This window comes from Glycine soja, chromosome 8 (assembly GCF_004193775.1).
Source record: "Glycine soja cultivar W05 chromosome 8, ASM419377v2, whole genome shotgun sequence".
NCBI classification, from domain to species: domain Eukaryota; kingdom Viridiplantae; phylum Streptophyta; class Magnoliopsida; order Fabales; family Fabaceae; genus Glycine; species Glycine soja.
Window position 1 is genome coordinate 2599631 of NC_041009.1, and position 18314 is coordinate 2617944.

Below are 18314 nucleotides of genomic sequence, written 5' to 3' on the forward strand. Positions count from 1 at the left end.
ATTGTGATAATGTACTTATTTAAATTTGTAACAATTATTTTAAAAATTACAACAACGATTATTTCTGATCGGGTTAATAGTATAAAAAAAATTATATTAGGCATGCATATAAATAAATTTTAATCAATAGTAATACTAATTTTAGATATTGATCATTGAAATAGCTCTTTGACATGAAAAGCTCCCCTATCTATATCTTGCAAGCAAGCGCAACTATTAAATGCATGCCAAAACGAGGGTTTGAATAAATGATTTGTATACCGTATACGAGAAGTCGAGAATCAATGTATGGGCGGTGCTATATAGCAAGCACATACATTACAGTGACAATTTCCCATTCCCATGGACAGGTTATTTTGGGTTGAAATTTTTGCACATTGCTCTTTGGTTTAACCCTTCAAGATTCATAAGTCATGTGTGGGTCCAACACAACACCTCTCCTTGGACCCACCAATCCACCATTGTTTTACTTTGCATGCTACTCCTTTAATCAACGACATTTCAGTGGCACTGAATCCATTGCAAAACTATGATTAGCATTCGTAATCCTTCAAAACACGCCTTATGTAATGACCTAGTTTTATTTAGTGTATTGCACCAATAATGGATGCCCATTGGGCCACAGAGAAATGTTTAACATTACATTCTCTAGCCCAATTCTTTAAACACACCCTTTAGTTTAAATAAAATTTATTGAAATTCAAAAAATTATGTAAATTTCATTTTTTTTACTTATAATATTGTAATTTTCAACAAAGATTAAGCAATAATAAAAAATAATGTACGTTAGAGAGCGCTGCTAACTCTCCCCAAAATTATATACTCTAATCATTTAAAAAATTGCCCAATGCCACTTGAAGAAAAATATGCAATGTTACATGTAATATATACATCATTATATAATGAATGAGGTACAAAATTAGGGTTTTAAGAAACATAAATATAGGATGAAAATAAGATTTTAAATAGGATTGAAAAATTAATAATGATAGGATAAAGATAAGACTAACAAACATGAGATTTAAGATAAGTGTTCATTTTTTAATACAAGAATGTCTTTTCAAAATAACATATATACTTATTTTAGAAATGTATTTCAAGAACTATAAATACATAGTTCCAGAAATACATTTATGGAGTAATATATGTTTATTCTAGAAAGATATTTCCAGAAAACAAAAAGGAGTTTTAAGGGGTGTATCTCTTTAAAAAAAGAGTTATAATGGGCAATTAAAACATAAAAAGGGGGGAATGGGTGTAAAACGCAAGTACCATTGAAAGTGGTAGTCTTAAAACGGCCCACATAAAATTGGGCCATTGCGGGTTTCGGCGGTCACGTGAGAGGAGGGTGGACGGAAGCTTCTGGGTCTGAGGGAGACGGAGACGATTTTACAAGGAAGATCTGAAATTCTGAATTCTTAACTGGAATCAGGGTTTTGGTTTTTTTTCATTATCTTCCTCAGTAAGCAATGTCTTCTCCCGCGGAGTAATTCTCTTGATCCTTCATTTTTCTTTTTATCATTGTCCAAATAAATATAATGTTGATGAATCTCTTTAATTATAATTAATTTGACCTATCGAACTTTTCCTGTCTAATTATAACCAATTTTAAGTCGATGAAGAGGTTTTTTGTATGAACGTTTTCTCTTTTCCCAAACCTAATTTGAGCGCTTTCCAGCTTCAGTAGTGACAGAAGTAATCAGTTAACCGTGTTATTACCAGTTTCCATTCATTAATATACTGGGATTAGGTGTTCATTTTATAATTGTTTCAATTCCTTTGTTTAATGCTTCAAAATTTGCATGCTTTCAGGTTTTATCACTCTCTTCCGCCAATAACGAAGGCATATGGCACCGTTTGCCTGTTGGCTACCGCAACTTACCATCTTGGATTATATCATCCAGCTTACATTGCACTATTCTACGATAAAGTGTTCTACGGTTTTCAGGTGAGAATTCCATCATATCAGTATCAGAAAAATGAGAAATATGCCGTTGATGCTTTTGCAAAGTATTGCATTCATTCTCCGAAGCTCCCCTTTTGATATCCCTATCTGCTTGTCTTTGATGTGGAGAATTTTTATTTATAAGACAGATTGAGGATCTTTTTGTGTTTGTTATTTGCCAAATTATAAGAAACGTTATTAGCCAAATTTTTACTCTGAACTGTTTGTAACATAACCCGATTTTCAGCCAAAGACTACCCTCCAATTGCCAACCAGATTATTCTAGATTTTCGTGATTGTTTGTATATCATATTATTTGCTACATATATATGTAATTTTGAGGTCAACAATCCATTTTTTATTTTATTTTTATGTGTATCGAATGATTGTTTGGGCTGCATAGAGATGCTCTCTACTTTATAGACTGCTGTAGAAAATTTCTATCTAATCAATAGCATCACTTTTGGCTACATTTTCTGATACATATGGAGAAGTAAATGAGGCACTGTGGATACTGTTCACTACACTGCTCCATTAAGCAGGCAAGGATTTAATCCTTTGGTAACCGACAGGATGCAGATTGTTAGGGGAGACTTTTTGACTAATTGACTAATAAGTAGTAAATTAGAGTTTTGTTGCTGAATTTTATGATTTCCCTTAAGCTTACTTGCTGTTGACAACCTTGTGTAATATTTAGTGTTTTCTTTTTGAGTTGAACTGTTTAGTAAATCTTTTGTAACTTCACATCATCTGTAGGTTTGGAGGTTGTTCACAAACTTATTTTTCCTTGGACCATTCTCTATCAATTTTGGGATCCGTCTCCTAATGATGTAAGTAATTCAAGGATAATGTATGCAACAACAATCTCTGCTTTCTTGCATATTGAACAAGAAGTTTATATAAATGAATTAATTCTTAAATTCTACAGAGTAAGGTATGGTGTCCAACTTGAGAAAGGACCATTTGATCGACGGACTGCTGATTTCTTGTGGATGATGATATTTGGTGCCTTTGCACTATTGGTATGTGTGATCATCTACATTTCTTTTTCATCTTATGATTATTTATATAACAATTTTCCTTCAAAATGGTGGCAGCTTTATTTTGTAGAATCTATTCTAGTGGTTCTGGTTTGGTGAGACAAAGTTCTGATAAATTATCAAGTGTTTAATCGTTATTAAAATTAAACTATCTCCATTTTTCCATTCCTAGTTGCTTTCTTTGTAGTTTCATTTATAACTTAGTGTCCTGACTTCTATTTCTTTCTTTGCAATCTTATTTCCTCAATTATAGGTTTTGTCTGCTATCCCCATATTTTGGTCCCCATTTTTGGCAGTACCACTTGTTTTTATGCTCCTTTATGTTTGGAGTAGAGAATTTCCAAATGCCCAAATCAACATATACGGGCTTGTTGCACTTAAGGTATGTTTCAATCTTCTGTAAGTTAGTCTTGTTCTTATGCATCTGTTACAGGAGCTCTATGAGGTATATCTTTCATTGTCTGATAGGACCCTTTTCTTATTTTTTTTCCCCAGGCCTTCTATCTTCCATGGGCGATGCTGGCTTTGGATGTTATTTTTGGATCGCCTCTTATACCTGACCTCTTAGGTATCATTGCAGGACATCTGTACTACTTCTTTACAGTGTTGCATCCACTAGCAGGTGGAAAGAACATTTTGAAGACTCCAATGTGGGTGTATCCTTCTCGTTTACTGTTCTTTAAGGTGTTAAGCGTATACTGTTGTCATTTTAAGTATTTTTAGTTTGTACTTTCATGTAGCTTTATTTATTTACTTTTTGGGGAAGCTGAACCCAACATAAACCCTATACTTCCTCTTCAAGCTCTTCCATCCAAACACTCGATGGTTGTTCCTCAATTCTTCTTTGCAGCATTGTTGGGGCAGGACCTACAGCAGTGTTCTTATTCTTTAGTCAATGATTTCTAACTCCTTTTTGACCAAAAACTCGAAGCCAGTTTTGTTGCATCCTTAACTGTTATTTTCCAGACATAAATTAATTGCAAGATGGAGAATTGGAGTGCAACCAATTAGCCGTGGGCCGGCTGCTAATAACCCTCAGCAAGAGAGGGGTTCGGGAGTTGCTTTCAGGGGAAGATCCTATCGACTTGGTGGATAGATGCAATTACCTGATCAGCTGTTTCATCTTCACTTATTGGTTATAGACATGACACCACTGACAAATGAAGCTGGACAGTTCCTTGAAAATCGAACTTTGTTTTTGAGAACAGCCTTATAGTTTTCAATGAATTAATTGCCGAATGTTGATTCTGAATTCATTACTTTGTCCTCTCTTTCTAGATATGTACACTTTTTCGTATTCGGTATTAAAGCTAGTCCCTGTAGTTTTCAGTTTTCACCTCAAACTCTTAATACTCCTGAATCCATGCCCCTGTGCAAGTGCTAAAAAATGAAGCAAAGTTTGATCAGATAGCATAATGGTGCATATTCAAAATTTTGACGGGGTTTCTCTCTTCTTACTTGCACTTTACATTTGTTTAAATTAATAGAATTTTCATGTATTTTTTATTTAAAAAAGTTTCAACTATATCCAAATTTTGTTAGGCTTCTTTTCTTTATTAAAATTGGGATATGAATGTCTTCAGTGAGTCACTTTCTGTGATTTAGGGCCATAACTCTGGACTTGTGATAGGATCAGTGTTTATGACTTTATGTGTCATTGGTAAAAAAAAAAAGAGACTTTATATGACAGGTTGTTTATATTAACTATAACCCGTTTGATAAGTTTAATTTGATTAAATTTTGGATTCGTGCCCAGGTCGCTTGTGACTAAATTAATCGTTGGGCCGACTTGAATCATCAAAATTAAGATTAAAAATATGCTTTAAAATATAATTTAAAAATAATTTAAAACAGTTATACTATGCATTACCTTAAATCTAAATAAAAATCTTATAATTTATTAATGAGTTTTTAATATAAGTTCAACACAACCCGTTTTCTGGTGGATTACTGAGAGGTTGGATTGGGTTGACCCATTTTACATTCTTATTTCTTAATATTAACATAAGATCTTATCACATAAAATATTGAAGTTCATCGTCTTTATTCTCTTTCTTCTTACCAATAAAAATCAAGACATCTATTTACATTGTTTATTTTTTATTTGTTTATATTTGTCTTTGCTTAATTCTTTAAATAAAATTAAAATCATTTAAGCTTACTTCTCTTTTCATATGAAATACTTAAAACATTTAAATACTTAACTTAAGGTATTGGAACATCATATTAAAAACAAATAAATATCACAACTCGTGTCCAAATGAAATATAACTTGAACCACTACATTAAATTCACATATCTTAATATTTGTTTTGCATGGCATAATATAAACTTCGTAGCATTTTATTCTTTAATTATTTATGAACATATTAATTTACTTTAAATAATAATAATAATGATGATGAGTAATTCAGTTGATGAATTAACTATCTCTAATCTATTTGTGGACATAAAGGAATAGGAATACGAAAATAGAGAGAGTTAGATCCTAGAATGAAGGAGAATGTGAATGGGTGGCAAGACTTGAATGGAGGTAAAGAAATGGTAAAGCGAGGCATCACCCTTCATCCATGATCCAACCCTTATTTAAAACTAAATTTGAAGTTGATAAATACAAAACGCATCACAACACAACACAACACAATACTAGCACCACAATTAAGAAGAAGAAACACAGAACAAGATGTCGTGGCAAACTTATGTTGATGATCATTTGATGTGTGATATTGATGGCACAGGCCACCATCTCTCCGATGCTGCCATCATCGGCCATGATGGCTCTGTTTGGGCTCAAAGCTCTTCTTTTCCTCAGGTAATAACTTTTCATTTCATTTTATTTGCTCATTCTACCAGGATCCATTCGTTGATCTGCCTATAATTATATCCAACCTTGTCTAGAGACAAATTTGATGTGAATTTTTTCATCTCAGTAAAAGCTATTAGTTGTATCTTCTAGCTTTATTTTTATCTAACAGTTACTACTTGCAAGTTGCAATCACACTCTTTAGAATTAGTTTAAAAAAATTGATGCTCATAAATTGACATAATTTTCACCTCTTATTTAGTAATTTTTCTTCATATTATTGTGAGTCTCAATAAATTTCAATTGTATGTTAAAAGAATGTATTAAAAAGTATTCTATTGTCATTCTTCTTTCTTTTTATTTGACGTGTGATGATTTTTTTTACATATTCTTGATTATTATACTTCTTTTAATAACCATTGTAAGAAAACCTTTTATTTCCTTCTCCTTTTACCCTATATTACATGTAACATAGGATATAATAAAAAGCAAAATGAAGTGAATCAAACATTACTCTTCTTTGATATATATAACATTATTTTTTATCTTGCGACAACATTTTCATCTATTACTTCTTCTGCAGATTAAATCTCAAGAAATCACTGATATCATGAAAGATTTCGATGAACCGGGTTATCTTGCTCCTACAGGTTTGCACCTTGCAGGAACCAAATACATGGTCATCCAAGGAGAGTCAGGAGCTGTCATTCGTGGAAAGAAGGTATCACGTCATGCCATCTTACACTTGTAATTTTCTTGTTATCTCTGAGTTTTTATAAATATTTTAATATATGATTGTACGTTTTATTGATAATTGGACTTTCATGTGCAAAAATTTAATGTGTTTTTTTTCTTTACTTCTACCTATACTCAAGGTTTCAAATGTACTTCCAAGACTCCAAAATAAATTTATGTATTGAACACCATAAATATAATTTGTTTACATAAATGTGTCCTTTTTTTAACAAATGTGTAAAGTATGATTGTAAGGTGCACACTACTCCTTAATACAAAATAAAATAACTTGTAAAACTAGTCGTTTTTAAAATAAAAAGTTATATACCCTAATTTTCTTACTTTACTCGCTTGCTCACTTTAAAGGACTTAAATCTTTTTTATACATTTATGTTACAGTTGATTTGGATGAGTAGAATTTTATGTTTAGTTTGGATTATTTTTGAAGTTTAAGGGAACTAATATCTTTGGTTTGTTTTGGTAGGGATCTGGAGGCATCACCATAAAGAAAACTGGTCAAGCTTTAGTTTTTGGTATTTATGAGGAACCTGTGACTCCTGGACAATGCAACATGGTTGTTGAGAGGTTGGGAGATTACCTCATTGAACAAGGTCTTTAGACCTAGCTAGATTTATATATCATGTTTGGAACATTTTTGTTTCTTGGATACTATACTTTTGTTATTTTCATATTTTTTAATTGTATCTACTATATATCAACCCTAAATTGGGAGTTGTTGCAGACAATAACCATACGAGAATTAAGCAATTGTTTGTTGTTGTTTGGATTAAGTTTCATTTCCCTTTATGCCTTTAAATACTCATCCGGCTCTTTCTTAAAATATTTGCCTTTTCTTACTTCTTAAGTTGGTGGTAAAATAACATATGCATACAACATATGGGGAAAGAAAATCAGAACAACAAATTGTTAACAAAATGCTAAAATTGTTTTTCTATGTTGCTAGAAGTACTTATTTTTATTGGGATGAGGAAATGAGTGACTAACTTGTTGTCTTCCTCCCCCGGCTTCAAATTTCCTCAGTCATAGCTTGTGCCACCTTGGTTTCAAACATTATTTAATTAGTTTTGAACAAGCATCATAAGAGTAGTGACTCTAGGGGGCCAAGGGTAGGTCCCCTCCTCGGGAGTGAAGACCCTTTATATATAGAATGTTTGCTTAATTTATTTATTTTTGGTAGTGGTTCATATTTCTAATTTTATTTATAAAATTAATAGTAATTATTTTTATAAAATTTATTATTTATTAAATAATTGTGAGCGAGAAATGAATTGACTTCCCTTTAATATCTTTATAGATTCGTCCATACACAGGAGATAAATTTGCTTGAATTATTTGGAAGCTAAATATGGACATCTTTATTACAAGAACTTTACTCAATAAAAAAATATAATAATCTAAAAAGAAATTTTATAATTTCTTTAAAAAAAACTATTTATAAGGACCATAATAAAAGAATATATTACTAAAATAAATAGATAACCTAAAATTTACAATTAGAACCAACCGTCTCTCTCTAAAAACAAGATAGAATATGGAATGAATATAAAAATTAGTTTGCAAATTATCTTAGAAAATCGGATTAGGGTGCTTTTTTTTTATTTCTTGGTAGATTAATTTTTTTTATGATATGTTTGGTTCAAATGAAAGTAGAGAGGGAAAAAACTTAGATAACAAAAGGGACAAATGACTTTTAGAAATAAAATTCAATTTTTTCTTTCTTTTACTTTATATTCAACTTAAATATCAAAATTTTGTTTTTTACCCCTATTTTCTGTATACCTTAACAAACAAATCTTGATATCAATTATCAAAAGGAGGCATTTTTTTTTCGTTTGTGATATATAACATTAGATATATTTTTTTAGGTGTGATTCACATAAATAAAGATATATATATTTGATTCATATAAGAGAGTGAAATAAAAGAAAAAGAGTAAAAAATATGTTGATTTTTTAAGGTAAGAAAAAGTAGGTTGTATAATGAGAGTATAAAACAGCTTTATATAATTACTTTAAAAATAATATCAATAATAATTTATAATTAAATTATAGTATAAAATTATCATAATCATTAAACTCATAAGTTATTTGGTATAAAAGAAAATGAAAGGAATGAAAGTTTAAACTTTTTATTTCTTTTTGTTAATCAAATTGGGAATAAGGAGGAAATTATGTACATAAAATTACAGAAATATCCTTGATAAAAAATTACAAGGACATTTTGGTATTTTAATTTTATAAAATATTTTCACCTACCTTTACAATTTGGAAGCAAAGTAAAAAAAATGTGGAAGGAAATTTTAATTTTCTTCTTCTCTTATATATATATATATATATATATATATATATATATATATATATATATATATAAATATATGATTCATTCCTTCTTAAAGAGGGATCAAATGTAACTTAAAAAAAATAAAAAGAGGGACCAAACGTTTGTATAAATAAAAAAGAAACTAAAAGAATGCTGGAATATCTAATTTAGGCTCTTTTTTTTTCATCCCTCTCTTCCCTTTCTCTAGATTTACTAGCTCAAAAAGAAGTAAAAAGAGTTACAAAATGAAAGAGAAAAAGCATGAGAAAGAGAGAGAGAAAAATAAAAATGTAAGATAATTTATGAGCTTTTATGGAATATATGAATTGATTAAAAGAAGACATATATTTGCATTAAGTTGTTTTTAATTTGATTGACGGGAAAATAAAATAAAAACTTAAAATTTTAAAACCTTTTTTATGTTTTTTTTTCCTGTTTTTTATTCTATTTTCTCTTTAAAGAAATACTGAGGAACTCTATTTCCCCCTATAAGTTGCTCTTATTTTAGATGACACGCAGCAATATTTTTACTATATATTTTTTTGGTGAACCATTTTTGTACTATATTTTCTATAACTTTTATTATTTAAAAATTAAAGAGTTGATATACCATTCAGTTTTCTCTTTAATATTTCTATACATATATTTTAAAATATTCTCCTAAAATCAAAAGAAATAATGAAATCATCCCACTTTAATTGTTAAAAGATGTTTTTTTTTCCAGTAAAGCTCAACTAATTTATAGACGTCTTATAAAAAACTAATTTTTAGATTTCTAAAAGCGGTGTTTCCTTTTTTTTTTTTTTGGATTGTGATAGATATTCGTAAGAAAACACATATAAATCTCAAAGATTTTGAATTAACTAATTCTTCAAATGATTTAATTGCTCACAATTAATTATTAATTGAAATCTCATTTTTTTTCATATTTCTCATATGAATGAGTTTTTTTTTTTGTTAAAGTTTTTTTAACTAAGTTATTTTTTTAGCAATTTAAAAGTTTTTAGAAGAAAATTTAAAATAGTTTTAATACTTCCATTCGAAGGTAAAAAAAAAAAACTTCCATAAAGAAAAGAATAACTTCCACAAATAAGTAATTACACCGTAAAATATTTAAAAATTTATCTAAACACATTTTATGTATAATAATACATCATGTCAAAAAGCAGTTAAAATAATTAATTGTTTTAGGATTTTAGTAGTTGCCGGGTCCTTTTGTGTAAAATTTCCATTCAAAGTCAAACACTATGTCAAAACAATTACAACTCTTCAAATTTAATCCGAAGCACACATAAAAGTGAAAATCTTAACGTATGGATATATTTTGATTGGAGTTTATGTGTTTTACGCCAAACACGACAAATCATAGGAGATAAATATTAGAATTAGCACGTCGCTATTTCAAAAAGGAAAAGGAGAAAGTTTACCCTTCAATGACCTCACACCTTTTTCTTTTTCTTTCTCATTCCAAATCGCATATTTATTAGTAATTTTTTTTTTATAGAAAAAATAATGATAAAAGTTATAAAATCATATCTTTATTTATTTATTTCTCTCTTTTCTTATCTGCCAGCCAGGAACAGCGAAAATAGGGTAATGTAGAGGGCCTTTGCGTAATTTCAACGCGGTTACACCGATTTATATAGGGGCATATAGCTCCGTGGAATCAACGCAGCCAAGAAAAGAAAATCCTCACCCATTTTCTTCGTAGCCAAACACTCTGAAATTCTCAGTTATGTCGTGGCAAGCGTATGTGGATGATCACCTACTGTGTGAAATCGAAGGTAACCACCTCACTCACGCCGCTATCATCGGCCAAGACGGAAGCGTTTGGGCTCAGAGCACCAACTTCCCTCAGGTAAGCTTTCCATTTTCCTTTAACTCTTTTTTCCCAATCGGATCGCGATTTATTGTTATTTCCTTAGGGAAGCTTCTAGATTCGCCGATCTATGCTCACTTGTTATGGATATTCAACATGCACAATAGTTCTCAACTTGTGGCTTGTTTCTCAATCAGCAATGGAAGTTCACTGCATCTTCATCTTCTCCGATAATTAACAATTAACTAATTAACAACAAAAGCAGATTATTAGTTGTGATGATTATGATTATGTACTTGCCACTTGCCAGCAACAATGGTAACGGATCTGTTTTTTGTTTTTCTTGATCTGTTCTAATGTATTGATTTTTATTCAGTTCAAACCTGAGGAAATAACTGCCATCAATAATGACTTTAATGAGCCTGGATCACTTGCTCCAACTGGATTGTATATCGGTGGCACCAAATACATGGTCATCCAGGGTGAGCCTGGTGCTGTCATTCGAGGGAAGAAGGTAACCACTGTTTCTGATCTTTGCTTGAATTCTGATCATGGATTTGCAGATTGTGTAGTGTTGTGTGTCATAGTACGTGTGTTTTGGTGGGCATTTGCATAGTTGATTCTGAAATGATATGATATATATTTGGATGATTTTATTCAGTAGTAAAACTCAGTATAAATTTTTTGATCTAATGCAAACTGGTTCTGAATCCAAAATCAATAACTCAACATGGAACTAAACATGTGAACATTTATCTAAAACTACGAAAGTTGGTATTTGAATGTCATATTGGATCATCAATGTGAATCCAAATATGCGATATTACTAATTGATATACTCATGTGATGATACAGTATCTGTGAAGATATGCATTTCAAATTATTATTAGTTTTAGAATCACGCAATAAAGCATTGTCTGTGCTACAATCAATTGAAAAAAATTACAGCCCTTTTTTTGGGGTTGATGTCAAGGGCAACATGAACTTGGGGTGGAGATTGCAGGTATACTGCAGTAATTTAATTATGCACCTGTATATTGCATATGATTTATCTAAACCTTTGCACATTTTGGAATCCATCCATCATCCATGTGTTTGTGGATTGCGTAGCAAATGCAAATATACATAGACGACACCTTTGTGCAGAGTAATTATTGTATGCATCTTCTCAAGTCTCAACAATTAAATACCGGGGTTGTCTTGGGTAAATTGTTACCTTCAATTTTAATCTTAATTAATAATTCCTTTCAAATTCTTTGATTCAATGGTAAAGCTGAACATATAACAGTTGTGTTTCTTGCACAGTATCTAAGTGCATATTTTGACCATTATGGTTGTAATATCAGTCTTTATCTTTATTATCCAGGGTCCTGGTGGTGTTACTGTGAAGAAGACCGGTGCGGCCTTGATCATTGGCATTTATGATGAACCAATGACTCCAGGTCAATGCAACATGGTAGTTGAAAGGCTTGGCGATTACCTCATTGATCAGGGTCTCTAATCTTTGCTTTATGTCTTGTTATCGTGCATATTTCATTGGCTTCTGTACAAGTTTTTGCATCGACCTGGACTGGAATGCTTTGATTGCAGTGTAATAATCTTGTGAGTATGAAAAGTCACGGGATCTGCGTGTAGTGAAGAAAGTGTTTGATGCTTGAGAAATGATGACTATAATCTCTATCTTTGTACTTTTTTAGTGGGGTACCTGTATACATTACAGTGGTTTTAAAATTTTAATGCTATGTTATAATGGTTGGCATATTTATCAAAAGTTTGCTTATTCTATCTGGCAGAAAGCCTTCATATTTATACTTCCGTATTCCTTCCGGCCCCCCTTTTTCCCCGATGCAAATAATTTTCTCAGTTGAACTTATGCATTAAAGCTCTTTTATAATAGTGTGTTTGGTTGAGCGTCTAGCCTGTAAAAATCAGGCCTTATTCTCACGTCAAGGCTGAAGTTACTGCATCAGATTTTCACATACTGAATCTACGTGTTTGGGATCCAAACACCCACTTTGGGTTTGGTGAAAACAAAATTCTTTTGCTTTAAGAAACCGCCGTTAGAAATCCTTCAACAATCAAACTTGGTTTGACTTATTAGAGCATTTTTAATGATGGATTTCATTTTAATATCTTAAATTACTTTTTGGTTGGTCTTATAAGATCATATTTGAATTAATTTTTTCCTTCTAATGGTAGATTTAAATGAGTCACTTTTTGTGGATTTTATAATAAATTTCACTTAAATATATTTTATCAATTATTTTTAAATTAAATTTAAGTAATTATTTATAAATATTTTAATTATTAAATAACTAATATTAAAATTAAAATTAAGTAGCTAATATTATAACATGCATAAACAAAATTTCTTGATCTACATCATCATAATTAACATCAATGTTATCATTGTGTATAATATTCTTCAAGAATCCATTTTCTCTCCGCCCTTCCCTTTCCCTCCCTCAACCTCCACCTCTGCACGGCACACAGCGCCACCAATCTCCTCCTCTGCAGCGTGCGGCACCACCACACTCCACCTCTGCTGTGCTCCACAATGCCCTCCACGAACCTCAATGTTCACAAGATTCCATTTTTATTTGTTCTTGTATTTATTATTTTGTAATTGGATTTATTTACTTTCTTGTTTTTCAACTGTGATATGTTGCTGTTGTTGTTTATTGTTTGATGTGGATTTTGGAGTTCATTCTCTTCTTCCTTTTTCATTTCTATTCCTTTCCTCAGAATCTGTTAGGAAGAGAGACGGTAAAAAATCTGTTAAGACCTCATCCTCTATGATCCCATGTCTCTCTTTAGTAAAAGATACCAGATCAAATCTTGAACTCAAGATCTCATCTTAACATCTTCCAAAAAGATGCTCTTAGACATTCAGACACCGTCATTCATTCATTGTACTGCATGGCAGATCATGTATGTAAGGTGTGGGAATCTCTATTATCATTATTGCTTGAAGATGATAACCAAGTGAACTTGTTCATACCTTTGGAAATTGCAATGTGGAGGATTGTGGTCTGTTTTGTGCTCGACGTTATGGCATATGAAGAAAAGAAAGCGATGGATGTTCCCGAATCCAAGCTTGTTCGGGTTGGGACTTTCTTAGTTGAGGTGGTCCATGTGGACAGTTTCCAGCGAACAATGACCCTTTTTCTCCAAAAATTATTTAGTTAAAACTTTTTAAAATGATTTATTTAATTTGTCATGTTATTAGGTTTCGGGTAGTCCCGCAGTTAAACGGGTCAAAACTTTACCCGCCCTATGCTTGCTGTTTGGGTGGGTTGACAATTTATTTAATAAATGTACCTTAGCGTATATAGTACATACATTTTTTGTAACTAAAATGTGTTTGATATTGAATAGCTGTAATTCAGAGGAAATAAATATATCGTTCTTTTATTCCACACACGGGTAGAGTTAAGTGAGTCAGGTGGGCTTAACAGCTCAATCATTAAAGTCAAGAGAGACAATACTTATTGCTTGCAAGATCCTAAAGTGGTCTCCCCTTCCAAAGCCCTCGAACCTCCTACTACTAGTATTAGATAATGGGAATTGATGGAGAGAAGCATTCGAATTGAAATTGAAAAATAAAAAGCAATTTTAATCAGAAATAATAAGATGATAAGTAATAAGCCCCCCAAGTATAAATAGTTTTCTAAATAAACAGAATGTAAACAACAATCTTTATGTTAAGGGGAATCATTATCATAATTAATCATCAAGGTTCAAAGCAAAACAATACAATTGGAAATTATTTCTGGTTTATGTCATCGGTTGACAAAAACTAGACAATCACATGTTTATCTTCTTTTATATAGAATAATAACATTTATTCTTACAATTTTGTTTCTACAGCTTTATATATATATATATATATATATATATATATATATCCTTTTGAGCTATAAATCAATACTACACTCTGCAACAAAAAGAAGGATGAATTTCTTATGGACTATATGTTAGTATATATTGAAATAAAATTTGTTAAAAAATTTATTGTAGTTTCAATTATAGATGACATGTTGGAGAGATATTTTATGTTTTAAGAAATTATTAATGTGAGTAATGATTTTACATATAATTATAATTATTTTGTATGAAATTTGACGTGTATATATTGGAAGCAAACATGGAAACATTTTCAAGAATATTAATGATTTTCAGTAAAAATATATATTTATGATCAACCAAATAAATTTTAGTCATTTTTAGAATTATAATTTTCAGAATTTATGAATCCCAAAAATCAATTCCTGAATATGAAAAAAAAAATTCCTCTACTAAACGCTCTTAAAATAAAAATCTTAAGGTATGAATATTTGTATTCGTGTTTATGAATCTTTAGTCACCTTGGAATTTTTTTAATGGAATTATGCCTTAGAATTATAATACAAATATATCATGGAGCGCGTGGATAATCTAACATAAACTTGTTTTAATTTAACCAAAGTTAAATGTAATATTATACATTCAAATATATATATCTGTTGTACATTGACCTCTTATTTAGTTGAAATAAGATTGTTTTCGTTAGAAAAATCGTGTGGTTTAAACCCAAAAATTATTGTACAAACGCGGTAAATGATAGTGATAATTACTGGCAGCAAATAATAGAACGTCGCTATTTGAAAAAGGAAGGAACCGTAAAGAGAAAAGACAAAAAATATTGGAAGTGAAGCGACATTGAACCTTTTAAGGAAAGAAAATGATAACCTTTTCTTTTTTAACTTTGAAACTGTCAAACACATTTGAGTCTCGATTCGATTAATGTGAACTTTATTGCCAATACTTTTAACTTACATGAAAAAATATTTTATTCACTAAAATATTATTTAACTTAAATAAAATTATTAAGAAAAATAGTTTATTTTAATAAGATTAATGTAATCAGCACATCTCAAATAATTTGATTTTTTAAAATAGGTTCCTAAATTTATATAATTGAGCCTTGCTCTTGTATTGTTTTTTATAATCAAATCCTTTGAATTAGTTTAAAAATGATTATTTAATTTTTTTTATAAAAAAATTATAAGATGAAGAACCTAATTATATTTTTTTTTTATAATTTAAAGATCAAATTAAAAATTCTCAAATAATTCAGAACTTACTGATTAATTTAATCTTTGAATAATTTTTAATGTTTCTTAAATATTATTTCGCATTTTTTTTTCGTTTCGATTGTTAATTTTTCCATATGTTTCTTCAATTATTATTTCAGAAACTTAACATTTTCTTATTTTTTTACATTCACCGCCTATCATGTTTCTTTTGTTATTCTCTGCCACAACAGTGGCAATTCCATTGCTGGCCAGTGGCCACTACTAAGCTTTTTCTTTAAATTATTGTTTTGAGATTACACGGTTTATTTTTTGGTGAATTTTATATTACTTATTTCCATTTTTGGTAAAATATAAATATTTAAAATTATAAAGAAAAAGTAATTTTTTGCAAGAAATGTTGTTTAAATTAATAATGTCACATTTTTGTATTTAATGAGCGAAAATAGGACAATGAAAAGGAGATTCCTGTACAGTGTACAGGGATTTATAGGCAGAGATAGTTGCGTAATATGAACGCAGCTGAGAAGCAGTTGATTTTCCGATCAGAAAATCTGAATCATGTCGTGGCAAGCGTACGTGGATGATCACCTGCTGTGTGAAATCGAAGGTAACCACCTCACTCACGCCGCTATTATCGGCCACGACGGCAGCGTTTGGGCTCAGAGCGCCAACTTCCCTCAGGTAACGCTTCTAGATTCGCCGATCCCTGAGAGTGTTGATTATATACTGTGCAACTATGTTTGATTTTGGTGTAGTTCAAAGCTGAGGAAATAACTGCTATCATGAATGACTTTAACGAGCCTGGATCACTTGCTCCAACTGGATTGTTTCTCGCTGCCACCAAATACATGGTCATCCAGGGCGAGCCTGGTGCCGTCATTCGAGGCAAGAAGGTAACTACTACTCTCTATCTTATCATTTGTAATACGTAGAATTAGACTCTTGCAACAAGATATGCATTTTCTATTCTTTTTACAATATATAGATTCATAGAATTAGAATCCTGCAATAAACTCTAGACTGACTTGGAACCTTATAATTGTGAATTCTCACCACCATAATGTAGTCAAAATTTCTTTCTTTTTTTCGGGTAACATGAGCATGGATTGAACTTACATACACTAATTTAGTTATGCAACCGTATCTTGCATATTATTTTATAAGCAAAATATCTCTCTTTTCTAAACCTTTGCACATTTTCGGAATCCATCTGATGTAAAATTCATTTTCGGAATCCATCCATGTGTTTGAGAATTGCATTTCAATATCGATCAAATGCCTATGTGCATAGACACCTCTGTGCAGAGTAATTATTATATGCATTCTCTCAACAATTAAATACTGTGTACCGGAATCGTCTGATGCAAAATCATTACCTTCAATTTTAATTTTTAGTAACTTTTTTTTTTCAATTTTTTTTATTCAATAGTGAAAGATGATCATGTTAGTGCAAATATCTTCTCAGTGCATATCTTGGCCATTATAGAAGTAATATCAGTGTTTAATTATCCCCATCATTTAGGGTCCTGGTGGTGTTACTGTGAAGAAGACCGGTGCGGCCTTGATCATTGGCATTTATGACGAACCAATGGCTCCGGGTCAGTGCAACATGGTAGTGGAAAGGCTTGGTGATTATCTCGTTGAACAGGGTCTCTAATCCTCTATTTATGTCTTGCTATCGTGCATATTTCATTGGCTTCTGTACAAGTTTTTGCATCGACCTCGACTGTAATGCTTTGATTGCAGTGTAATAATATTGTTGGGTGGGTATCAAAAGTCACGGCATGTGCGTGTTGCCAAGAAAAAGTGTTTTGGTGCTTGAGAAATTATGACTATAACTCTCTATCGTTGTACTTTTCTTTGCGGGGTCCCTGTATACATTAGTGATTTAAAATTTTAATGTTATGGTATTATGTTTCTCACATTTATCAGAATTCTTCAGATTCTTATCTATCTGGCAGATGATATCCTTCATATTTATATCTCCGTACTCCTAACTCCTTTTACTTTTTCTCTGAATGCAAATAATTTTATTTTAGTTAACGAAGTTATTAACTACATTGTTCTACGTAGAGATCATGTATGTAAGGTTATCAGTAATATTTTCCTGTATCATGTCCGAATCGCTGTTATCATTAAAACTTATCCAAGGGAACTTGTTCCATACCTCTAGTAAGTGCAATACTGAGAATTGTGATCTGTTTTGTGCTAGAGGTTTTGGTATAGGTAAGAAGAAAGTGTAGTGGATTCTTACGTGGTTTGTTCCTAAATACGAGTTTGTGCATTGGCAATTCTTATTGAAGTTGTTGAGGAATTTGGCTTGGATATGACCTTGTTTTTTAAGCGAAAAAAAGAAAGCATAGTAACCATTTTAAATACTTGGTAGTGTTCCATTTTAAAATCTAGTTTTGTTGTTAAGACTATTGACACAAACGATGCAATGTCTTGTTTAAATGTGTTTTGTGAGTTGAATTTTGGAGGGAAAGGAAAGGTAGATTGATTTTTTTAATAAATATTTATTAAAATTAATATTTTTTTAAAATTAAAGAACTAA

General features: G+C 30.9%; 4 protein-coding genes across 4 annotated transcripts; all 4 read left to right on the forward strand.

Moving 5' to 3' along the window:
* Positions 1-1324: 1324 nt before the first annotated feature.
* On the forward strand, positions 1325-4398 carry LOC114421582 (derlin-1-like). Its single transcript, XM_028387586.1, has 7 exons — positions 1325-1486; positions 1813-1948; positions 2702-2775; positions 2874-2967; positions 3239-3367; positions 3481-3641; positions 3952-4398. The coding sequence occupies exons 1-7, from the start codon at positions 1470-1472 to the stop codon at positions 4079-4081; spliced, it is 741 nt and encodes a 246-aa protein (XP_028243387.1). The 5' UTR covers positions 1325-1469; the 3' UTR covers positions 4082-4398.
* Positions 4399-5480: 1082 nt separating this feature from the next.
* Positions 5481-7301, forward strand: LOC114421432 (profilin-like). The gene is made up of 3 exons (XM_028387340.1): positions 5481-5797; positions 6372-6509; positions 7008-7301. The coding sequence occupies exons 1-3, from the start codon at positions 5669-5671 to the stop codon at positions 7140-7142; spliced, it is 402 nt and encodes a 133-aa protein (XP_028243141.1). The 5' UTR covers positions 5481-5668; the 3' UTR covers positions 7143-7301.
* A 3138-nt stretch (positions 7302-10439) lies between these two features.
* On the forward strand, positions 10440-12469 carry LOC114421138 (profilin-1-like). Its single transcript, XM_028386949.1, has 3 exons — positions 10440-10721; positions 11059-11196; positions 12049-12469. The coding sequence occupies exons 1-3, from the start codon at positions 10599-10601 to the stop codon at positions 12181-12183; spliced, it is 396 nt and encodes a 131-aa protein (XP_028242750.1). The 5' UTR covers positions 10440-10598; the 3' UTR covers positions 12184-12469.
* A 3756-nt stretch (positions 12470-16225) lies between these two features.
* On the forward strand, positions 16226-17713 carry LOC114422300 (profilin-1-like). The gene is made up of 3 exons (XM_028388589.1): positions 16226-16441; positions 16516-16653; positions 17283-17713. The coding sequence occupies exons 1-3, from the start codon at positions 16319-16321 to the stop codon at positions 17415-17417; spliced, it is 396 nt and encodes a 131-aa protein (XP_028244390.1). The 5' UTR covers positions 16226-16318; the 3' UTR covers positions 17418-17713.
* Positions 17714-18314: the final 601 nt, after the last annotated feature.